The 25,715-nt window shown below is 43.3% G+C and overlaps 1 protein-coding gene across 10 annotated transcripts in view; it reads right to left on the bottom strand.

Annotated features, from left to right (window-relative positions):
• Positions 1–25,715, bottom strand: part of ARL15 (ADP ribosylation factor like GTPase 15) — a 405,200-nt gene that overhangs the window by 364,424 nt on the left and 15,061 nt on the right. For 9 of the 10 annotated variants that reach the window (XM_045037220.1, XM_045037224.1, XM_045037228.1 and 6 more), the window contains exon 2: positions 22,968–23,045. The exons of the other annotated variant lie outside the window; for it this stretch is intronic. In XM_045037220.1, coding sequence (XP_044893155.1) covers positions 22,968–23,045 — 78 coding nt within the window. The remainder of the gene's footprint in view (positions 1–22,967; positions 23,046–25,715) is intronic. 10 annotated transcript variants of the gene reach the window in all.

Here is a 25,715-nt window from a genome sequence, read left to right as displayed (position 1 = left end):
GGAGGGGCAGAGACAGAGGGAGTGACAGTATCCAAAGCAGGCTCCAGCTTCTGTGCTGACAGAGGCTCTGTGCTGTTCCATGTGGGGCTTGAACTCACAAACTGTGAGATCATGACCTGAGCCGAAGTCAGACACTTAACTGACTGAGCCACCCAGGCATCCCTGGTAAGTCCATTTTTTTTTTTTCAACGTTTATTTATTTTTGCGACAGAGAGAGACAGAGCATGAACGGGGGAGGAGCAGAGAGAGAGGGAGACACAGAATCGGAAACAGGCTCCAGGCTCTGAGCCATCAGCCCAGAGCCCAACGCGGGGCTCGAACTCCCAGACCGCGAGATCGTGACCTGGCTGAAGTCGGACACTTAACCGACTGCGCCACCCAGGCGCCCCTGGTAAGTCCATTTTAACAAAAAGTGAACTTTTTGGAAATATATCTCTTAAAATAAAAAGTATAGCCCATCCACATTTTTTTTTATGAAGCATAGGTGATTATTACTTATCCCTAGAATGAGATATGGTTCCATATCAATTCTATTTCTATCTTTTCATGCTTTTTTATGTAGACATAAACCCTGAGAAATTTGTTCTTATAAATAGATGGGAATAGAAGTTTTTGCTAGAATGGTATCACACTCAGTTCTTTCAGCTCCCTTCTAATTATACAATAAGTCATGACTTATCAAAGTTATTTTTCATGATGAGCTGACAACTTGAGTACATTTGCCTTCAATTTTGTTGAAAGCAAAGAACTGAAAATAATTTATCTGGCCACATTAGAGTCATTCACTTTCTCAACGCTAGCACCACATTCTGACTTTTTCCTTTGTTCTGTACCCTGGAGGTTTTTCTACCTGAGGCCAGTGCACCACAAGACAACTGAAAAGCAAGAGCAGCAACTTTCTCTCCTAACTGGAAGCTGGGGAGTTGTGAAAGCGCGGGTGAAATGAGAATCCACACAGATGGATGCGGATTTCCTTAGTCATATCAGGGCCCACAGAACTCTTAGAAAGTCTTCTGTATCCTAGGGGCAGGTATATACCAATTTCAAGACACTGATGGGAGCTCTACTCATTCATGCCACAAATATTCACTGGGCACCCGCAACGTGCAGCTAGCTGCCAGCGCCTTCTGGAGTCTGGTAAGGCACTATGTTTCCCCCCAACCCAAACAACTGCATACCGACCAGGTAACGAATAGCAACCGTGCACCTAACTGCATGCCAGAGCCCGAGCTAAACCCAAAGGAACAACAGAGGACGCAGACGGATTCTCCCGAATGCTATAAGCATAAAAAAAGCCTTTCTTCCAGATTCACTTTCTGTATTCAGTATTTACATACATTTGAGTTCTACCAAGCAAAGACCGATCACCAGAGTCCATTATATTCTCCTTTCTAAACCCAACATTCATCATCTATTGGCACTGCTTAAAGCCTAGAGCACAATTTTGTTTCTAGGCTATGAATGCGGGTAAACCATATCCTGAATAGTGACTGCATTCTTAAGTAATTTTTAATCATTGACAAAAATGGAGTTACTCTCCTCTATCAAGAGAAAAGTACTAGTCCCGAGGACTAACCACTCACACTTCTCAAGAAAACAAAGTCAACCACCCGTGAAAAGAGACAACATAAAAATGCACCTTTCCTAGGGTGGAAATTTCCATCAACTAGATATTTTGTTAGGGGCCACTATGCCATTTAATTTGGAAAATTAAAAACATTTTCAGTTCCCAAGTTCAATGACCAAATGTTTCTTATCAAGAAAAGAACCTCTCCACCCAACCACACAGCTACAGTTGATAATTACCAAAAGAAATTTCACAAAGGCCCTTTGTAAAGAATGATCCTCATGTAACTAGTCCATTTTTATTGCCTTTTTGCTTTGTTTTTAAAAATTAAGATATCTACACAAGATGAGAAATATATTTTACATGTAAATTTAGTTAATAGAGAATATATAATTAGAATTTCTTCTCTACTATCGATGATGTATTTGCAGTTACAGCCACTATTTCACACCATCAAGACGTGAAGGCAGCTGAAAAGGACCATCTGTGACAAAATGGAACAAACATGAAAGCTGAACTCTTTACTTTCAACCGCACAACAGCTGAACCAAAAGAACCACTAGGGATACAATGCATTGTGTATTAACACCATAATAAGGTATTATTAAAATCCAAATGAGGAAAAATACTAAGATTCCATCTAGATCAAAATATTCTACACCTAAAAACTTTCCAAAACTTTAGCAAGCCCTGCTTAACTTAGATAGTCCCTTATCTGACCTCAAAATATGCTACAAAGTTATCATCAAAAGATATAGATTGTGCAGGGGTGCCTAGGTGGCTCAGTCGGTTGAGCATCCAACTTCAGCTCAGGTCATACTCGCACGGTTTGTGGGTTCGAGCCCCACATTGGGCTTTGTGCCAACAGGGCAGAGCCTGCTTCAGATTCTCTGTCTCCCTCTTCCTCTGCCCCTCCCTTGCTTGCACACTCTCAAACATTAAAAAAAAAAAAAAGTTTCATAATAAAGATATAGATTGTGCAGTAAGTGTATAAAGGATACTATAGATTCTAAATAGGTAGGAAACAGTCTGAATTTTGGGTAAAGCTAGAAAACATCAGTCTCAGATTTAGGTTAATTATGAATTTAGCATCAGTCATCAAAAATGGGAAATTTGCATCAAGTACCTCGAGGAGATGAACTGAGGACACAAGGTCACATACATAGTAGTCCTTCCAAAAATGCTTAACATGAATCTGACCATGAAGAAATAATAACATAAATCTAAGCTAAAAGACGTCATGCAAAATAACTAGTCTGGTCTTTTAAAAAATGTCATTGAATAAAAAAAAAAAAAGTGTTGACAAACTTTCCTAGATTAAATTCTACCAATTGATATCGAGTATCTACTATCCGGAAAGCAGTAAAGTGTGAGGACTAAGGGTTTAGACTTCAGCATAAATCAACTTAAATTCTAGCTCCAAATTCTATCTTCACCAAATGGAAAAGACATTTAACCATGCTATAACTCAGTTTCCACTCTATAAAGGATAAGAGTGCCTTCTTCACAAGATTGTGGAGTTAAATGGGTTAATCTATAAAGGCCTTGGCACACTTAGTAAGCACTCAGTAAAGGTCAATGGTGATACTGATGTGGCAAAGAGCCATCAGATGCTGGGAGGCAGGGAACACAGAAACAGGGACACCCTTACTGACTTACAGCTCAAGAAAAAGTAACCCGCGATTCAAAGACAGCGTGATACAAGCACTTTGGCTGGTGAAAGGCTCCCGAGTGCAAAGAAAGGGAACACCTAGGAAAAGCATTCAACCCAGGTGTTTAGGGTCATGGAGGGCTTCCCAGAAGACGTGACAGCTAGTCACTCCAGGATGAGAGGACAGCATGCACAAAGTGCCAGAAGTTAAAAAGAACAGACCAGGAGGTGAGAGTAGAGGACTGTGCCCAGGATACAGAATGCTGGAGGTCGAAGAGGCAGCAGAGAAGGAACGACAGAGACTACCGAGCAGTTTTTAGCATAGGCACATCTGCATTTCGCAGACTGTGCCATGTTGCAAAGTGGAGAAACGGGTTGAGAGGGGGCAAGACTGGAAAGGCAAGACCAGCTAGGCGGTGGATGGCTGTTAGGGTTTTCCAGACAAGAAATGGTGGTGCTAGACCCGGGTAAGGGCAGCAGAGAAGGGAGGTCAGGATCTTGGGGTGGAGACCATGAGAAAGAAGGGCAGGGGTGGGGACTGAGCCTAGTCCCTGGAGGGGCAGCTGGATGGCCTGTTGTGCCAGTCACCGAGGAAGGAAGCACAGCCCATGCTGTGCTTGGAAGCAGTTTTAGGGGTGGAAAGAGTGGATTCAGTCTGGGTCAGAGTCAATGGGAAGGACTTCAATGGAGCGTGCTCGACTCTTCCAGGTTGGCAGCAGACCAGGCTCGTTCTTGAGAGAGAGAAAACAAATGCATTCTTCATTCCCCAAAATAGAACACCTAAACCAAACAGATTTAATCTTGCTCTTATCTAGGCTCCAATTGCAAAAGCTGTTAAAAAAAAAAAAAAGGAGGCATTCCTGTCCATCTCACACATTCCATGGTACAACTCATTCTGTATAAACAGATTTTTTAGGAGGGATATTTGCAGCTCCCAACAGGTCCGCTAAATGTAAAACTTTAAATTCCCCTGCCTGGAAAGTTAGCAATGTTAGCCAGATATTCTTACTTAACCTCAAAATGTTACTTTACTGAAGAAAGCAATCCTGAACTCTCACTTCCTGGGTTATAAAGCATATAACCCCCCACTTACACCCTCCAAAATAAAATTGCCAGCACCAACACTAACCATGTATGTGCATGTGTCTGGACAAAAATACATATATTGATATTTATAAATCATTAGATTCAATCTTGGCTTATGAAGTCTCAATTATCCATCCAACCAGAAGCTGGACTTCTCGTAAACACAAAATCACACGATGCACACAATTAATGTCTATGTGGACAATGGCTGTAGGCAATAGTGACTGTTCTACACACTTTCCTGAAGGTATACTGCGGTGGTCTGTGCGTCAGCCATCAGACAACCTGCCTTAGCTCATTTCCTCATGAAAACAGACTGCAGATTTCCCCCACTGTCCATTCTCTCCTCCCCTTTAGGGGCAAAATCCTCAGAGTTACTTACATCGTTACTACAGTCCCTATTTCCAAACCTCCTTGGTAGTAAAGTGGGCCTACGGCTCAAGGTCCAGGACTTGGGAGGTGAGGGGAAGTGATGCGTGCAACCCCAAGGTCATGCCCCTAAAGGGAACTGCTGGTCCTCCGCTTCCTCTTTCCCACAGACTAACAAAGATGCAGGAGTGGTGAGCGGTCTTCAGCCGGCACACAAGCAGAATAACCTGCGCAATGGAAGAACAAGCTAGAAGGAGCCTGTGTCTCTAATGGATTCACGAGAATCTTACCGTTTAAGCCACTATTATTTTGATCTTTATTAAAAACAGCCAAACCAGTATCTTAATTCACCTCTGTTCCATTAAAGTCTACAATTATGCTGAGTTTCTTCAGCTGAGGAGTCTTGGAGCGTTTTCACTTCTTTAGCATGACTGCCCACATCTCCACACCCCACACAGCTTACAACCAATACTTAGGCTGGAATCTTCAAGTAGCACAACAGGTATGGTCAACAGCAGCCCTCTCCACGTGGTCACATATTAAACCTGCTCTTGAATTTGTTGCTAGAGTATTTAAAGAGCCCATTTATAGGACTTTCAGTCTATCTGACATAACCTTGGTGCTCTACACGATGATGACATCTTAAACTGAGCATCAGGACTTGCCTACCTTGATCTTCTTTCCCTCCAGGAATGATGGCCAGCTGTACCGAGTGCTCTATACTTTTCTCTTTGGTGCCAGTGGTAGGCAGATGCTTCCATCCCCGCCCCCCACAGGGGTCTATATCCTAATATCCGAAACCCATGCATACGTTACCTTACATGGCCAAAGAGCCCTTTGCAGAGGAGATTAAGTTAAGGATCTTGAGATGGGAAGGTGAGCCTGGGTCGCCCAGGTAAACCCAATTTCATCACTAAGGATTCTCACGAAGAGCGAGAGTGGAGGGTCAGCTGTAACCAAGAAGGAGTCATGACAGCAAAAATAGACGTAACAACTGAAGCGGCAGCTGGGTTGCTGCTGTTGCTGGAAGGGGGCCACGAGCCAAGGAATATAGGCAGCCCCCCAGTAGCCCAAAAAGCCAAGGACTGGATACTCTTCTAGAGCCTCCAGAAAGAACGCAGCCCCTGCCAACATCTTTAGTCCAGTGAGACCTACTTCAGACTTCTGACCTCCAGAGCAAGAATAAACTTATGTTCTTCCAAGCCACAAAATCGGTAGTGATTTGCTTCAGTAGCAAGAAGAAAGAAGTGCAGGGTCCTTACATGTGCCACTAGGTATTAGAAGAACTCAGTCGAAGTTTAGGGTAGCATTTGTTCAGACCTGAAAAGCTAGACTGAAATAAGTGGTTTAAATAACACACAGTATTAACAGTATTAATATGCAATGGTTTTCCCATTTAACTGTACTAGCAAAAGGTAGCTCTCCTCGTCCCCTCCTGGGGGGACAGTCACAGAAGTTGAAATATGAGCAGGGTAGCAGGTATGAGCAAATGTCATAGCTAGATCAGAGGATTAGCACTACTCACTACTGAATGAATCGACCTCAGGATGAATCTGGATCCCATTTTTACCAACTGTTATTGTCCTAAAGGACGAAAGTTTGCTAGTAAAATAGCATTTGGCGCATTCTGCAAAGTCAGAAGAATTATTACTACGCAAAAGCGCTAACCACGCACGTGATTTCACTGGTGTTCTTTCAGTCAAATCTCCATCACTAGATAGAATTTGAGTTCATGCAGGTGTTGGCTACAGAAAGGCAACAATCGTCTAGTGGGGTTGTGTGCTTTACCCAGGAGGAGTGATTAACTGACCCGGTTTGATTTACCCAAGGCCTCTTCACTTAGTTTTGATCAACGGGGTTCACAGTCTGATACAAAGGCGGCTAGATGGTCAGATTACCACTGCGTCCTGCTTCTGGCCACCACCAGCTGCTGTGATGGTTAGAGTTCGCAGCTCTGAAGTCTCCAGAGCCGGAGTTTCCTGTGAGAGCACTTACCCATTCCAAAGGCAAGTCCTCAGCTATGCCCCAGGGCACCCTTTAGCCCACGGTTAATCTACAGGTGACTGCAGAAGGCTCATTTCAAGAACACATTCTCAAGTATGGCCTGCTTCCGCTGCCAGGACTTCATAAAATCATAGACCCACAATTGTAATGTAAACTCCTGGCCCGAATTTACTTCCCCTCCTTCCTCCTGACCAGAACCCAATGAATGTTGTTTAATATCCAAAATAGTTAAGATCCACGTAACAGGACTCCTTTTGTTTCAAAAACTAAATTACTCCTTTGTAATACAACAGGATATCACATTCAAGAGAACACACATTGCCTCCTGTGCTACACTGCACAGGACAGAAGAGCTATCTCCTCCAAGCAGAGGCTTGGTTCTAAAGACTTTTCTGCTTCACTGTTTCAACCTGGTAGCCTTTATAACTCTATTGAGAAAGTTTTCCCCACCCGTGGCTTAAATCTTCTGCCTAGAAGACCAGAGGTAAATTTTTCTTCAGCCTTGAGTTAGGGCACTCTAAATAAGCATTTCAACTCCTAGAGAATGCTCTATCTATTCCAAATGTTGGGAGAAGAGTGGACGGCATACAGAATATCCTCTGTTGTCTCAGTAATGATTTTTATTAAAGTTTTTAACGCTTAAGGTTCAGTATGCATTCACCTGTGTACAACACATTCATATCCTGGAATATACACAGGACAGACATGCTGAGAACTTCCATTTCGGTCTTGCTCGTTTCACATTATGGATTCCTAACATGTAGGAACTACAGCTTTTCTCTCATTTTTTAAGAGCTGAATCAGCTGCTATTTGGCAAAGTTCAAAACACGTAGAAATAAAAGTCACCGAACACCATGTCTCACCCATGATCTTCAATTTCTTCTATTTAAGAATTTAGCATTCAGTTTCAACAGGCGCCAACAAGATTTCAGGTTTGTATTATTTACGATTCGCAGGTTTTTTTTCCTCCCTCTGTGTTTTAGTCTGGGTGGCCTGCCATAACAAAATACCATAGGATGGGTGCCTTAAAGTTTATGTCTTCCTGCAGTGAGAAGTAAGAGATCACGGTACCAATGTGATCCAGTTCTGGTCCCTCTTTCCCTGGCTCACAGAAGGCCACCCTCTCCATGTGTGCTTGCGGCCCAGAGTAGAGCACAAACTCTGACGTCTCTTCTAAGGGCTAATCCCGTCGTGAGGCCCCCACCCTCATGACTGTATCGAAACCTACTGATCAGCCCCCAAAGGCCCCCGTGTCTAAATACCATCAAGTTGGGGGTTAGAGCTTCAACGTGGGAAGTGGGAAAGGGGGAGCATTCCAGCCTGCAGCGTTCTCCTTTTAGGGACAATTTTTATCCACCTTAGAATTAGTTCACAGCTACAGCTTCTTCATTAAATAAGCAGAGACCGAACACCTGCTTGGTCCCCGGCCCAGACTACACGCGAGGTGCTCAAGAGTAACTAAACAATTCCTGGCATCAACCGTGCCAGTACTCACAGGTTCCAGTTGTAAATACCCTGTTGCGTTGACTCCCTGGGGCAGCGGCCACGCTCAGACCTCCCATCAAGAGAAGCACAGAGAACTGACAGCCTCCAGCTGCCACAAGGTCCACCACGGGAGGCTGTGCTTCTGCTGGGCTGCTGACAGCCGGGGCCCGAGCACGCAGAGGGCCCAAAGTCAGGCCTTTTCCTGCCCATCTCGGGGCTCCTCCAACAGGCAGCTCTGCACAGGGAGGCCTCCAAAGGACCCCGGCAAGACCTTCTCAGGACCTCACTGCCGTCTCGAGCTCCACCACGGCCACGCTCCGTTCAAGGGAGTCGAACCGGCAGCACCCTCTGAAGGTTCTCTTTCTTCTCTTCCCTCCCCCTTAGCCTTCACAGACACTTCCCTAACTCTTCTCTTGCGTGCCTAATCCCAATTTGGCATCTGCTTCTCAGAGGACTCAAAAAAAAAAAAAAAAAAAAAAAAACCCCAAACAATCAAAAAACAAAAATCATGCCCACGGAGGAACTTTAAAAAACAAAAAACAAAACAAAAAAGAAAACAAAGCCTGTGTAGCTCCCAAGTAACCTATTCATCTAACTGCAGATGAATACCATCCGATTTTGTTTCGAGACTAAATGTTATATGCGAAACCCAGCATCCCGAGTGAATATATAAAATACATAAAAAGATATTCAGTGGAGACAAGCAGCTAAAACAAGAAGTGACAGAACGAATAAAAACCTGATTCTTCTTAAATCCAAACTAAGGCAAAACTGAGAACTGCTCGCTTTAATGGAATAAATGGAACATACAGCTACTGAGCATTCATCCTGCACCAGGTGCTGTACAAGGTACCACGGAAGATACAAGGACAGACACGGGCTAGGCTCCCTGCCCTCAACCATACGACCTGTGGTCCTTTCATTTACTCAGAATTCTTGCTTTATCCATTTAACAATCTCCTTATACTTTTTGTGCACACACATGAAGGATTTTTCTCTGCAAGGTGGGAAAAAGACTTTGAGTCTTTTTAAGGCCTTTCTGAGGAAATAGTTTGGTCTTCAGAAGTAAACACCATTGTATCTCCCATCCATAGTCTCAGACACCCCTCCGCTTAGGCCTTCGAAGGAAAAAGTCAAGACATTTTATCACTGAATCTTACGTCCTTTCATGGTCTTCTACACAGATACCACCCATTTTTTTATTATTTTTTTTAATGTTTATTTTTGAGAGCGAGAGAGACAGAGAGCAGGGGAGGGGCCGAGAGCAAGGGGGACACAGAATCCGAGGCAGGCTCCAGACTCTGAGCTGTCAGCACAGGGCCCAACATAGGGCTCGAACTCATGAATGGTGAGATCATGACCTGAACCGAAGTCAGCCGCCCAACCGACTGAGCCATCCAGGTGTCCCAATACCACCCCATATTTCTGAATTAAGAAATGGGCTCAGGGCATTTGAGTCAACTGACAGAGACTGAGGTGAAAAAAGAAAACATTAAACTGTGTTAGAATTTTGTGTGTGTGTTGCAAAACATGTACAAAAAAAGCATGTAAAGGAAATATGTTTCTTAAAGAATAACTATAAGGCAAACACCACGTGCATGCCATTCAAGTTATGAAGTAGAGTATCACTGAACCTTTTAAAGCCTTTTCCTCCTTCCCTCCACTCTACCAGAGCAGAGTTTCTCAACCTCAGCACCATCAACATGTTGAGCCATATAATGTGCTTAGCCAGTGTATGGTTGGAGGTTTAGCGAAACCCCTGGCCTCAACCCACTAGACACCAGTACCAACACCCTCCGTCGTGGCCACCAAAAAGGTCTCCAGCCATTGCCATGGATCCCCTGGAGGGCAGAAATCACCGCTGAGAACCGCTGCCCTAATATGTAACCACATCTGCAATTTTGCTTTTATTTTTCTGAAACATCTACTTTTGAGAGCATGCGTGAGCGGGGGAGGTGCAGAGAGTGGGGGAGAGAGGATCTGAAGCAGATCCTGCGCTGACGGCAGCGAGCCCAAAGTGGGGCTCAAAGGCATGTGGGATCAAGACCTGGGCCGAAGTCGGATGCTCAACCGACTGAGCCACCCAGGTGCCCTGATTTTGCTTTTCTTTATAGTTTATCTACGAATATAGGGCATCCTACAAGAACGTGTTGCTTATCTTTGCAGTTTCTGAACCTTGTAGAAATGAAATCAAACTGCATGTGTTTTCCTGTGACTTGCTTTTGCATTCAAATTATGTTTGTAAAATGTATTGTGAATTGTATAACTGTGGCTCATGCACATGTTTTTGGATCGGTTTTTGCTGCGATATAGCATACTAGGAAATTAGAATTCCATAATTAATCTAGTCTGTTACTGACGGACATTTCTAATATTGTGTTTTTGTGAATATTTCTCCTACGGACATTCCCCGCATAGGTCATCTTATAATTACACAATTTCTCTGAGATATATATACCTGGGAGTAGATTTGCCCGCATCGTTCAATATGCTGGCACTCAACTTTATTTCCTTCCAAAGTGGTTGTACAAACCTACACTCCCACCAGCAGTGGAGAACATTCCCATTGCTCCATGTGCTTGCCAACACTTCATTTATATTTTCATGACATTTGGAACTGCAAAAACATACATTGCTTACCGTGTAAATGCCAACTCTACAAATGGCAAATGAGATCTGGATACATTCAGACATTCTCCACGAGATTAAGAATAAGAAATTACAACTAAATGTTTGTCCCACAGAACTGACTTGTGCCCCCCTTGACTTGCTTCCCTCTGTAGAGAATATCTGCTGTGTTCTGACGTCTGCTTTACGAGCAAGTGGCTCAATTTTTTTTTCCCCCTCTGCCTTTTTCTAGGCCAGCTCAAGTAAGACCGGAGCAATAGTGTGGCACAGTGCTTGATCATGGGACTATAAAGCAGATCCTGCAGTAGTGGTAACAATTCAATTCAGTACCATCTGAGAAACGGGATTAGTTGTTACGGCTTAATTTCATTTCTTTTAAATCCTGCTCAAATATCCAATTTTTAAGTCTTTGACTGCTAGTAGTTTTATAAGCACTTATTTAGTTCAGTTCTTAGCAGATCATAAAGGTCTACAATCCTTCCAGAAAAAAGTAATCTTTGTAGAAAGGAAAGCCTCATAGTTAAATATGGAACATTTCAAAGGGGCTGCATTTAGAGAAGATGGAGGTCCTTAGTCTCTGAGTATCAATGGAGCACTCTTCAGAATTCATGACTTCTCCCAAATCAAATTCAGATTCCTAAAACTCATGCCCACTCACAAAACTACGCATACCAAACATGAGTATGAATTTAACTGGGGAAATCGTTTTTGCACATTAAGTTGATTGTCAAAATAACCCTAACTCTATACAGTCCGACATTATTTTTATGGTTTACTGTCAAGTAAGGGCTTCTCCATAAACATTTATAATGCCACAATCTAAGCCACAGCTGTATCTGCTATCAAGAAGCAGAGATACAGGATCCCGACTCCCTTGGCAGCAAAAATGCTTTTAAAGATGTATTCCTTCTGAAGGCCACGAAGTCCTATCAGACTGATTCTGCATAAGTCTAATAGTCTTCAGAGAAGTCTTCAGATATCTGGAAGAAACTAAACTCTATGATTAAATTAGGAAAAGATCAAAAGCCAAAGGCTATACACATGGACATCCAAATAAAAATTACAACGACAGAAAAAGCAAACTTAGAAGATGATTTGTTGGGTGAAGTTCTTAAACTCAATCTAAACTTTCAGAAAGTTCCATTCACTGGTGCTATGTTCAAAACAAATGACTGATGATTTAGTCTTAGGGAATTTTCATTAAGGTATCATCATCATTATCAACACTACTAGATTTATTTTGAATGAAATGCGTTACTGAAAGTACCCCAGAGCAATGCCACCTACAGGCCCCCCTTGGAGCCAAGACACAGAACGTTCATTACCTTGTCCAACATTCACACTTCCCTTCCACCTTTGTAAATTACACCAATTTGTACTTTGTACAAATGGACTTAACAACCCTCTCAGTAAGCTGGAAAGGTTATTTTCCCCCAAGTGACAAGTAAATATCTTATGTCATTTGGAATAAAAAAAATCTATTTTCCAGCTCTCCCTCGAGCTAGGGATAGTTACATAACTAAGTTCTCCATAGCAAGGCTTGAGTAAAGGATGCAAAAAGGGAACAGACTCTAAGAGGGACGCTTCTGGCTCTTCTGCCTTTCTGAGCTCTTTTTCCACCCTGTAGAAACACGAGATTCACTGTAGCTCCGGCGACTACCTTAGATTATGAGGGCACCCAGAGAATGACAGGCATGTGATGAGTGAGCCTGGGGACAGGGGTGACAGTGGATTTCCACACCACCCTCCTCTAGACTCTGTACAGGACATAGAAATCAACCTTGAACTTGCTTCAAGACCGTGGTGTATCTCTCAGCCTCCTAATCCTAACTGCTACACAACAATATTTTTAAGAAGTAGATGTCCCCAGTGCCATAAAGGAGTCCTAGCATTTGTCATTTGAGTAACTCTTTAAAAGCTTTATCTTTGAAAAGTGAAGACATTTGTTGTTACTTAAAATCTACTTTATTTATACTCCTTCACATTCCCAAAACATACAACTACTGTTATTGGGATTGCCAAAATTATTACCCTGAAACTCCTGAACGTGTGTTTTCTTCTGACTAGCCTTATTATCTCATTCTCTCCAACCCTTACCCATACTGCCTCATCACGGACCATCCTACCTCAGACCAAGGAGCAGGACCACCATCCCACTCAATCTAGATGCACTCTACGGTATTTTTCTTGTGAATGGCGTCTCTCCTCCAATTACAGGAAGTCAGAAAACAAAGGTTTAAAAGCATAACCAAACTTCCTTTGGCCATGGTACAAGAACCAGGAATATACGTAAAATGATTAGTTCATATTCTCTCCCTGTACAGATACTCTATTTGTAAGAACTCATTTTATTTTAATGGTAAACCCATGGGACATCATACATAGTTAGGAGTGAAAACAGAAATAATTATTTCCAATTAAAGAATGAAGCTCTACCCTAGATCAACTCTGACCCAGTAGCCTCCAAATCAGCATTCATAAATCTACAGGCAGACTTGCCTAAGAACTAAAGAATGTTATTTCACGAACCATAACCTTCTCATCTTTGCTGTCTCATCAGACAAAAGTGCAAAAGAGATGCTGTCAAAACCCAAGTCACAGATTGGTTCAAATCTGTTAAGACGGGTCTAGAGAAAAACATGGGTAATCCAGAAGAAAAAGAACACTCAATTTGAAATAGGATTACTTACAGTTTACTGTTGTTTTCCCTAAGATATTTCAAAGGTGAGCATGAAAATAAAGAAGAAAAAAAAAATCTTCAACAAGACGGCAGAAAGTAAGTTATTGACTGCAACAGTCCGAAAAGCATTTCAAGGTCTAACAAATTCCAGTTCCAAAGGGTGTGAAAACACACTATTTCTCTTTTACTAAAAGCTATTTTAACAGTTTGCTGTGTTACGTAATCCTTCATCCTGATGAAAGGTGATGGTCGTGTTGCCTTATTTTCTCCTCCGTAATTCTGTGTGTGAGCAGAAGAAGGAAGGTTAATCTAGCTGAGCCAATGCCACAGAGTACTAGGAGTAATATACTGGAACTGGGACAGCAAGAAAGGAGGAAGGAGAGCAGTTAATACCCCTTCAGATGAGGCCCACACCTGGCGCATGTCTTGCCAAAGAAAGCGAAGATGAGCAGGTTCTCTTGACAGCCTCCCAAAACAAATGCGCTGGAGGCAAAGACGCAAGAGCCGGGGAGATGTGGACAGAGAAGACCCGTTCTAGTGCATTCCAAGATGCATGGGAGCGCCAAGGTGCTGAGTGGGCGGAATCCTGCCTCAGCAAAGGCCAGGTCAGTCCGTATGCTTCAGTCTGACAGACTCCGGACTGACAGAGACAATCCCCTGGGAATGCACTTACTTCAGAACTCCCTATTTCCTTCTGCGAGTGTGGTCACTGATAACGTTAACAGTGAACTTTTTTTAACAACTCCCTTAGTACGCGTTGAAGGTTGCTTTCAGCAAATGGGGACTATCTTTTAGAAAGGCATAGAGGTGTATTTACAAAATAAAATGAAGTTTTGCTTACAAAACGTGGAGGATTTTGTTCCTCAGCATCTATTTTATAACTTCTTCAGTCTAGGGAAAGAGAGGGTGATAATGCCTGGCAAGAAGCATTTGCCTCTAAAGCAAAGCTAGCAAAATTGACCTCTCCACATGTCTACAAGGTTTTCACGTATAAAAGTGCCACCATCATCCTTTGGCCCAGGTCATGATCTCACGGTTTGAGAGTTTGAGCCCCACAGTGGGCTTGCTGTTGTCAAAGGCAGATTCTGCTTCGGATCCTCTGTCTCCCTCTCTCTGCCCCACCCCACCCTGCTTGCATGCGTGCGTGCCCACCCACCCACCCACACACACACACACACTCTCTCTCTCTCAAAAAATATTTTTTTAAAATGGGGAGGGGGCGCACCTGTGGGCCTCAGTCACTTAAGCGTCTGACTCTGGCTCAAGGTCTTGATCTCACTGTTAATGGGTTCCAGCCCCTCATTAGGCTCTGTGCTAACAGCTCAGAGTCTGGAACCTGCTTCAGATTCTGTGTCTCCCTCTCTCTCTGCCCCTCCCCCACTCACCCTCTCTCAAAGATAAATAAAACATTTTTTTTTCATTTTAATAAACGAAAAGGAACCATGGCCCTCACCCACTAAAAATAAAAAAAATAAAAATAATCACGCATGATTTTTCTGTGAAATTCAGTCACAAAGATTTGAAAAGCTATAGCAGAAATAACCCCAGGTGGACAGAGTCACTAGCAGAAATCATCTAGCCCAAGCAGAAAATCATCCTATCTAAGTTTATAGATTTCATCACCACAACGTTTTAGCCAAACTTCTGTAAATAGCACTAAAAGTCACGGGTAACAACCACACAAAAGCAAATTTTGGCTCAACGGTGAAGGTAAGAACAATTCTGAAAATTCTAACGAGTATGAAAAGAGGGAACAGATGCCCTTCTAATTTACCAGATTAAAATTAATACCACTTAACCTTGGAGAGTTTATTCCTTCACTTTTTAGGAGGCCGCGGGGAGAAATTCAATCCAAAAACACAAAAAATGAACAGGAACACAAACAGTTGCTCAGCATCAATAATGTGACAGGCATTGCTAGGTAAATATTAGATCCACAAAGATTAATGAGACCAAACACTGGCATCAATGGTCTTCTAATGCAGGAGAGAGTAATTTAACAGACCTGAGACGGACAATGGCAATGTAAGTGTGTTCATTATCATAAGAGGTATTTACGAAGGGCTTTAGGGAGGAGACACAGTAGGATCACTGAACCCCTTAAAGACTCTCTAGAGGGGGAAACCTCCTTAACAGAGTTATAAAAGATTCCGAATTAGCTCGGTGAAAGGGAGGCACAGGAGACCATTCCAGATGAAAGCAACATGAGCAAAATCATGAAATATCACAGGATGGGCAATCATTTGAGGTATATGCTTTAAACATCCTATTTCCAAATAATCACTCTCCAATCTGTTATTGATACTTCTTGACTGTCTACATACTACCAAAAATTCATAATATGCAAAAACATCCTCCTTTTAAGATTTATGTCTAACTCCCTGCCAGAAGAAGTTCCATTTGTCAAGGATAAAGCAGTCTGTCGCATTATAAAGCCTGCTCTGCCTCTACACCCCTACAGATGAAAAGGCTCAAAACCAAGGTTACCCCAGCCGATTAAACTAGACAGCAGTCCATCCTTAAGCTGGCCAACCACGGTATGGCCCAGCAGGGAGAACTAGACTAGACCAATCGTTCGTGCTCTCCAAAACCTGAGTGAAAAAATACCAAGATGAAGCCGTTAGCAGAGGGAAGTGAAGCTGAGAGAATCCAAAAAGCAAAGCCACTAAGCAACTTCATGACCATGAAGAACCAGAGAGACCTAAATTTATGAGGAAGCTAAAAGTATGAATACAAAGAAGCTACACAGACAAGAGATATACAAAGCAGAGAACAACCCTGTTAGTAATCTCAAGCAGTAGACCTGGAGAGATACAGGTATGTGAAGAATATTTGAAGATAGCTACAGAGAAGTTGGTTTCGGAGTGAAAAAAAAAAAAATTCTATTCTCCAGCTTCTTTTGCAGCTCCGTATGGCAAGGTGACCAAGTTCTGGTCAATGTGATACAATCAGAAAGTCTTAAGGCTCCAGAAGGAGGTACACTCTTCCACACTTTGTCCATCCTCCAGCCTGGAATGCAGAAGTGATGGCAGGAGCTCTGGCAGCACCATGAACTAGGAACTTGAAGCCCATACACGGTGAGCAGCAGCATCGTAGGGCCCTAATGACTTGCGGACTTGCCTGAGAAAAAAGAAACATCTACCTGTTGAAGCCCCTACTTTTGAAACAACTCCAATCTTAACTGGTAAGTTGTTGAGACTGTATTCCCAACAAGGACGAGTAGCCCCTATGACAGTTAAATGGAAGTGGGATGCATTCCACTTTACACTAGTATTTTCCCTGATGTAGACAGGGCAACAGCAGTTCATAGGTGACAGAGGTAGGATCTGAACCCAAACCTTTTGGACTTGAGAGCCCACGCTCTTAATTGTTAAGAACAAATGAATGCAGGCGCGCCTAGGTGGCTCAATCAGTTAAGCGTCCGACTTCAGCTCAGGTCATGATCTCACAGTTCATGAGCTCCAGCCCCGTATCAGGCTCTGTGCTGACAGCTCAGAGCCTGGAGCCTGTTTTGGATTCTGTGTCTCCCTCTCTCTCTGCCCCTCCCCCACTCGAGCTCTGTCTCCATCTCTCAAAAATAAACATTAAAAAAAAAGATTAAAAAAAAAAGAAAGAACATATGAATGCAAATGAAGTCAAACTGAGAAAAGCAGGTTCACAAGTATTTTATGGTTTAAGTATTCTATCAGAGCCAATTCTAAAAAGCTGAATGCAGTACCACTTACCGAGCACAGATAACACTTGTGACAGATCTCCATGACCCTCTAGCCTACCTAGACGTAAAGGCTTTTCCCAGCACAAGATCTCTACTCTCAATACCCAGGGAAAAGGTGCATGGCCACTGGAAACCTAACATGGGCACCAGTCCCTTGTCCACGGCAGAAACCTGCCAAATTCTGGTTTGTAAGGAGTGGGAATAGATTTCTAAGAACATACAGGATTCTGGGGAGAACTGCAGCATATTTTTTTAAGGTGGTAAGAAGTCCTTCTTATCAATTTTATTCAAAGGTATTGTCCATATACAATGGCAACTGGAAGAGCTGAGCCTTAATATTTCAACTCCCCAGGCTACTGATCCCCCCGGGATGTTTCACTGCTACGGCACAGTAATAATGATCCTTTAGAAAAGCTCAGGTTTTTAGAAGACCAAGTTGAAGGCAGTGTATGCGGCATTATTATTCATTGCATAAATACATATTTGTACAGAGCACCAACTCTGTGCTCAGCAGTGTCCTCTGTGCTGGAGGCTAAAGCAGTCCACAGAACACGCGCTCTCGTGGGATCTACACTCCAGTGGCCGTGCCTCCAAAAGCAAATATATCAAGCTAGAGGGGAAGTGTTATGAAGGGAAGAGTAGAATGTGCAAGGGAGAGTGGACTTCGGGGCATCACTATTTTTGAGAGCGGATGTGGTAGTTCTAACAATATTCTGGGCGAAATAAGGGATGACAAGAGCTTTCAACAACTTTGCTTTGAAAATCCCTGGTGTAGACAGACAATACTCTACCATGAAAAGTCACAGCATCAGACACTCAATAGTCCCCAGAGGCTTATTAAGCAGCAGTTCAGGGAGCCATTAGGAGTACAGATTTGGGGATAGGCTTCTTGCAATCAAATCCCAGCCATACAGCTTACTGTTTGTGGGACCCTGGACAAGTTACTTAACTGCTCTTACTTCAGAGGATACCAGGAGGACAAAAGGAGTTATAAAAGGAAACTTTGTAAGCCCCAAATCTGTGTTTACTTAATTTTTTAATGTTTATTTTTGAGAGAGAGAGAGACAGACAGACAGAGTGAGCAAGGGAGGGGCAGAGAAAGAGAGAGGGAGACAGAGAATCCGAAGCAGGCTCCAGGCTCTGAGCTGTCGGCACAGAGCCCGATGCGGGGCTCAAACTCACAAACCGTGAGATCATGACCCGAGCCAAACCCAGACACTCAACCGACTGAGCCACCCAGGCGCCCCTGTGTTTGATTTTTAAATGGAGGGTCTACTGTGCTCCAGACACACAAGTTCCTCTATGCATCTGCACTATGGGGCCCCAGACATAGAAGCCCCAGGAGATGCACTTGGCCATCAGCTTCTAAGGACACCCTGGATCCAGGCCTGGTTTCAGTCTCCTGGTGTCTCTTCCTGCTTGTCTTCACATTCCAGGACTCGGAATTCTTATTGCTAACATGGTCACCCAGGACGCCAACTCAAGATTTTCCAAAGGAAGAAACGTTCCAAGGCCAGAGGGCTTAGCTCCCAGCACGGCCCCCACAGACCCGGCACCAGAGGCAAAAAACAAAAACAAAAACACCATTCATTTCGGCCAGCCCCCATACTGTTGTTCCACGAGGCAATTTCCATCTATGCGAAAACAGAAGACGTTTTGGTGTACATTAGGTTAAATTTTAGTCGTCGATTATCGCATTTTGGAATTCAGTATTAACATGGTATTTTGTAATGACAGGCGACAATGCGTTGCACAACTAGACACTTGGGAACGTTAAAGTCATAAGGAAAAATACATTTCAAATACGTGGATTTATCCTCCATTCCTACTTTCCCCTTCTTTTTTGGACATAACCGAGTATCATCTTTCAGCACTGTCCTGCTGCTGCCAGAGATTCGGTCTTTGAACTTATTTTAAGCCTCTACCTTGAACATGATGCTTATCTTGTCAAATGTATATGTCAAGCTGTCAAAATACGCAAGTGGTCAAGCCCTTTTACCCAGTCAATACTTCATAGTAACTTATAAACATGACTGTACTGCCCAGAAACAGGAGAATGTGGTCCAACCACTCAAGGAGTCAAAATGCTTATTAGTTTATGAATTAGACCACCTAGACTTTGTTTTTCTGATTGTGGAAAGGGAAGAAAGTGAGCTGTGAGCTTTGAGTTTAGACAGACCTGTTTAAATAATTCAGGGCATGACCTTAGAAAACTCGCATGCTCTCAACTTTAATAACTGGCCCTCAGACATGAGAAAGGAATACTAATACTACTAACCTTATTGGATCAAGTTAACAAGCATCAGGTGCTTGGCAAAGACAAGCCATATCCTCAAACTCACCAAAGCCCAGGCCAAGTGGTCCACATCTGCAGCTGGACAGTGTCCCTAACAGGTCCCCCAGACCCCTCTTGCCTCTTTAATCCAGTCCCCATGCTGCAGCCAACACAAGATTTCAACATGCAAATCAGGTTCTATGCTTCTGGCTTAAAACCACTTATCAGTTTTAAGAGTAATCTTAAATGAAACTCAACTCCCTAGTATAACCTCCTGGCCCCACAGGATCCTGTCCAGCTTCCCTCTGGGATCTGACTTCAAGACCAGTTTCTTTGGGCCACTCTCCAGCATCGGATACCCCCAAATTCATGACTTCTATGGACATACCACTTTCTTACATTTGCTGAAAAACAATGATCCCAATTAAGGTGCTTGGGGAATCACCTGGGAATTTCTGTGAAGTCTCAGGGCTACTTCCTGTGCCCAGCTCAGGTGGCCAGAAGCTACCTACTTTTGGTCCCCAGGCACTCAACCTATTTGCCCCCCCACCAAGGACACTAACTTTTTTCTGTCTTGTAAGTTTTAACCGTGCTCCAGCTTCATTGTCCCCTAAAGTCTGGCTGCTGGTGGCCCAAGCCCTCTCTCCTTACAGTTCACATCCTTACACATCCTTACAGGGCAACAAAAACAAAAATCTCACAAGTTTGCATACTCCCTCCCCTGGTTTCTGAGCGTGTGGATAACCAAGCCTCTTAGGCCCCTATCTTCTGCCCCTGGGAGGGCTGATCTCCCTCTAACTCCACTGTTCGCTCTTAGGCCAGAAGACAGAATCACCACCACAGATAGGGTGGGCTACAGACCCCTGCAAGCTACTCCTTTCAGAGCAGTAACTGTCATTTCTGAGGGCAGAGTTCCTAGGCAAGGGTTCCTTTAAGACGGTTAATAATTTCTAGTAAAGGCAAATGAAAACCTACTACTGAAATCATATGGAGCCACACAATTTAAAACCATGACTGCAAAGGACATTAAGACACTACTATGTTCTGGGTGTTTTGCACCGTCATCTCGGTCTTCACAACTAGAGCAATGGGAATATTTCTAGGCCCATCAGATGAAACACAGAATTAGTTACAAGCTCATGGCTGCTAAGGGACAGAACTTAGATTTCCACCTCGGTCTGATTGTAAACCAGTGGTTTTCAAACTATACCCCCAACAGGGTTCCAAAGAGGCAGCTGGATATTCAAGAAGTATTTTGTGAAGAGAACTGAATTTTTATTAGAGACTGAAATGAAGAAAAACCTACTCAAATGTACTGTACATGAACTTTTACAGTTCACACCCCATCACCCACCCCCGTGCTGCCAGAGTAATGGGGTTTTGGAGGGGTGGGTCCAGTCTCAGAACAAAACCTATATTCTTCCTTCTCGCTGAAGATTTAAGATGAAATTACTTTCACATCTATAAATAGGACTCCATTAACATCCTCTTTTCCCTTAATATCACAAAAAATAAATGCAATACCAAATGAACTTGGAAGATGACCCTTCAGTTCTCATCTATCTAAACGGATCTAAGTTAAAATCATCTAAATCTAAATTGTTTTGTGTTTATCAAAAACAGCTTCATTGTCCTCACTGATCTACTCTAAGTAAATATAAACAAGGATGTTTATAAAAATCACGTATAATGAAACATCATTTCTTTTATATATCTGAGTTCTGCATAAAACTGGAAAGAAAGAATTCCATCGTTTAAGTGAAAAGAAACCTCTGAAATCCTCCCCAACACCACACTGATTTTTAAATAATTCATGGTAAAGCAGAGAGATGGTCTCACATTAGGACCAACCGGTAAGTAGGGGAAAAGGTGAAAGAAATCTTGAGTCTACTTTCTCACTCAATGCAAGAACCCCTTCTATGATGTCCTGAACAGGTAGGAAGCAGCTTCTGCTTTGGCTTTTCCTATTCATGGCAAGAGTAAACCTTTCAAGAAAGTTCCTCACCCTGAACCAATACCGGACTTCCTATAAACTCTGACCCTATTATAGTCTGCCTCTGAAGATGCACAGGAAACAGTTTACACCCTTCAAGTAAAGGAAGCCACTGATCATATGGTCTCCATCCAAAGGTATCCCGCAAGTACAAAAACCAAAATTCTGATGCCAATGAAAAACTATCATGAAATACTACCTCTCTTCAAGGAGGTAAATAAATCTTATTCTACCAGCCCAGACACAGGCAAACTATTATCTATGGGCTGAATCTGGCCCACTACCTGTTTTTAAAAATAAAAGTTTAGTGGGTGATGGGCACTGAGGAGGGCACCTGCTGGGATGAGCACTGGGTGTTGTATGGAAACCAATTTGACAATAAATTTCATATTAAAAATAAATAAGTAGATAAATAAATAAAACTTTATTGGATCACAGCCACATCCAACTATTTATGTGTTATCTCTGGCTGTTTTAGTGCTACCATAGCAGAGTTGAATAGTGAAGACACAGACTGTATAGCCTGCAAAGCCTAAAATATTTATTAGCTGGCCCTTACCAGAAAAAGGTTGTCCACACTGTTCTACCCCACCAACCAGAGCTTTCCCCACAAGCGAAGAACTGTAGTATAGCTGATGTTATAGGCTATAGATAGTTCAATAGATACAGTTATCCCTGTGATACCTATGATGCCCAAGTACCTACCAAACAATAAGTCTCAATAAGCCTTTGAGTGAGGAATGTTAGATAGGAGGGGAGAGGTTGGTAGGAAAGAAGCATAGGGTTTTTCTTCTCCCAAAACTAATGTGACATGTATCCTTGAAGGAATCTTTTTTAAATGTTCATTTTTGAGGCCCGGCAGGGAGCCGGGGGGGTGGGGGGGTGGGGGGGAGGTGTGGGTGGGCAGAGGATCTAAAGCAGTCTCCTAACAGAGGCAAGCAAGCCGGATGCGGGGCTCAAACTCACTAACCACACGATCATGACCCAAGCCAAAGTGGGACATTCAACTGACTGAGCCCCCCAGGTGTTCCCTTCATGGAATATTTTAAAACATAACAGAACCTTTTCTTATTGTAGCTCAGTATCTGAATACAGGGCTGTGCACCTGCATTCAAAACCAGGATGTGAAGTCACTGCTCCATTTCAAGCAAATGGACACTGGATAAAATGTTGTTTTGTAAAAGACCATGTTAATTTTGAATACCTAGGAAAAAGCTACCTACACCCACCCTTAGAATATTCATTTGTTGCTGCTGTTTTAATATCACTCACCACAATATAAAAAGCAATTGGGATAAATAACCTTTATTAAGCAATTGAGAAAAACTCAGCACTCTGGATTCAGGAAATGGAAGAGAATTGCTTTAAAACAGACGAGATGAGCACAGAGTGTTCCATGTAAGTGATGCATCACTAAATTCTACTCCTGAAACCACTATTACACTGTCTGTTAACTAACTAGAAGTAAAAATTTGAAACCAAGAGAAGTAGCATAAAACAGAGAGAATCAAACCATCAATGAGCCTGTGAGATCTTGATGCTTCATCTCCATCATTTCTTCATAATCATCCATTTTTGTTGTTTTCAAGATCTTTGAATAAAGAATTAAAATATGCATCACTTCCTACACAACTCTAATTTTGACTTTTTTAGCAACTTGTTTCATTACACTTGTGTCCTCCTATGGAACAAAGAATCTAATTTGAAGAGTTTTAAAATTAGCAACTGAAGATCTATTCTTGACATAGTAAAATTTTTCTTTTGACTCCAAGTCAGGTTTTTTTTTTTGCAACAATTTAAGAAGAATATTAACCTCACATAATTATGATAAAAATTCACCTGAGTGCTCCCAAAGATAACCAAAAGAGTTAGGCGTTCTCCCCAAATCAAGACGTATTTGGGGAAAACTAAAATATCACTAGCACAAGAATCTATTGGCTACACATTGAGGCTACAGAAAAACGTCAGCCTGAGTCCACAGAAATAGAGAAAAGTTCCACCTCAGGCTCAAGAAGTGATCCTGCCCACAGGCCATGGTCAGGTCAGCAGGAGCCCTGAAAAACTCAGGAAATGCAAAGGAAACCCAGGAATGATTAAACAACCCAATGTAAATGACCAAGTCTTTAAAACACACATCTTGAAAACCCAACAAATCACAGGGAAATTTGTTACACTAAGAAATTCTATTGATGAACTGTGTAGATGTACAATGTTTTTATTCAAAACAGAACAGAAATTCAACAATCCTAAGAGGTTTTCTACACTCAGCACAGGGACTTGAAAAAAGAACCAGCAGCAAAAGAAAAGGGGGAGGAGAAGGGAGAAGAAAGGGAGGAGAAGAAAGGGAGGAGAAGAAAGGGAGGAGAAGAAAGGGAGGAGAAGAAAGGGAGGAGAAGAAAGGGAGGAGAAGAAAGGGAGGAGAAGGAAAGGAAAGGAAAAGGAAAGGAAAAGGAAGAAAAAATTCAAGATGAAACAAAACAGCAACAGCATCCAAAAAATCAGCCCAGTCCTCTGTCCTCTACGACACACTGCCTCTCCGGAAACATTTCTAAGCGAGGGAGGGATAGAAGAGATGTCCAAGCAAGCACAAGCTAGGGGGAACAGTGTTGCCAAGCAGAAAGTCAAACTGTTTGGAATTCTCCCCTTTTGTTGGAATCAAACCAGAATTGTAGAGAAGGACCTCAGAAAATATGCCTGCTAAGTTGAAAGGGAGTGGTCTCCTTTAGACAAGTTCCGGTAGCAGCTCGGAGCAGAGCTGCAGAGAGGTGCGGGCCACCGTGGGTCACGCCAGGACCTTTCACCTCTGCAAATCATAAATAGCTGCCACTTACAGAAGTACCAAGTGGCTGCAATCTCTTTAACCCAGTTACTCTGTACTACGTTCATTCGGCGGAGGCAAGAAGAGTTTTGAAAGCTGGCATTGGAGAAAAACGAACGGAACCAGACTAGAAGTTTTTCAGCGGTGGACAGCGCAAAGTCCTTGCTTCGTATGCCAAGTCCCAGCCCAATAACAGCAGAGCAGTTCTTTGACAGCACTTTAACAGTGCTAGAGAGACTAGGCCCTCTTTTCAGTGCTTCCTATATTCTAACTCAACTCTGATGTAGGTACTGTGATTGTGCCCATTCTGTAGATGAAGAACCTGAGGCACAGAGACTGCACAGCAGGTAAGTGGCAACCATAACGTGAATGCAGGCAGTGTGGCTCCAAGGTCCGTGCCCTTAAGCATCCTCCGCGCAGCCTCTCGGCCCAACCACAGACTTCGCAGCTGTCTGGTGTACCTGTGCCAGGCTCTGGAAATACTAGCAGGCCCACAACCCGGCCCTGCACCGTACCACACCGTGCTTTGCCCTGTGACACATACGGGAACGGAGGCCTGAGGCAGGGCCACGGCCAGCCCACTAGCACCTCTGTGCCAGTGCACAATGGGTACCTCAGCCGGCTGAGCAGGAGCCGGATCCTAGCCACGCCTGCTCCCTTGGCCAAGCACTTCTGCAGTGCCCACTATGTGGAACTGTCTAAGGCGGCGCCAAGAGCAGCCCTGGAAGGAGACTCAGTTCAGTTTTCATAGTGAAGGGCTGGAAGAAGACTGAAAGGAGACAGGAGAGAAAAGGGCCATTCTCCAACCAAAAACTATTTCTGCAAATAGTTCTGACCGTTTTAAATAGGTACAAGTCAGGATCACACAGGCCATATCAGCTTTATTAACAAAACATCCAGATTACTAAGCAGCAGTCCCAGACACAGCACATGCACACTAACCTCTCGGGCTGCCTTAAGAAAAACTCCCGGCCCCGCAAGCTGCCTGAGACTAACTTTCAGTCCAGTTCAAAGGCCCCAGCCTGGGCCATCTTCAACAACTTCTGAACTCCATGCTCAAACCACCAGTTCTCCGCCCTGGGAGTCTGGTGCCGGCAGGGACCCCAACCCTGGGAGTCCTCCAGGGAGATGTGGCTTGTGTGACAGATACAACAACCGAGTCTCGAGAGTCCAGTCTCCTCCCTTGGAAGCTCAACACCTCTTAGAGAAGAGCAGGCAGAGAGTCTTAAGAATCAAGTAATTGAGCTATGGGTTTCTTCATCTAAACTAGGAGCCCCTCCATGGCACAACTAGCTTGGATTTCACCTTCCCCGAACTCCCTAACCAGAGAACTGCCAGAGCTGGTTTCGGGGAGGAAAGCGCCTATCTGATTCCATCATCTTTCACACTACAGTTACCCTCACCCCACACTGCTCCGTGCCCTCTCTCCAACAAGCCAGGCTC

The sequence above is a fragment of the Felis catus genome, chromosome A1 (genome assembly GCF_018350175.1).
Source record: "Felis catus isolate Fca126 chromosome A1, F.catus_Fca126_mat1.0, whole genome shotgun sequence".
Lineage (NCBI taxonomy): Eukaryota > Metazoa > Chordata > Mammalia > Carnivora > Felidae > Felis > Felis catus.
Note: the sequence above shows the minus strand (reverse complement) of the source record. Positions and strands in the feature narration are given on the sequence as shown.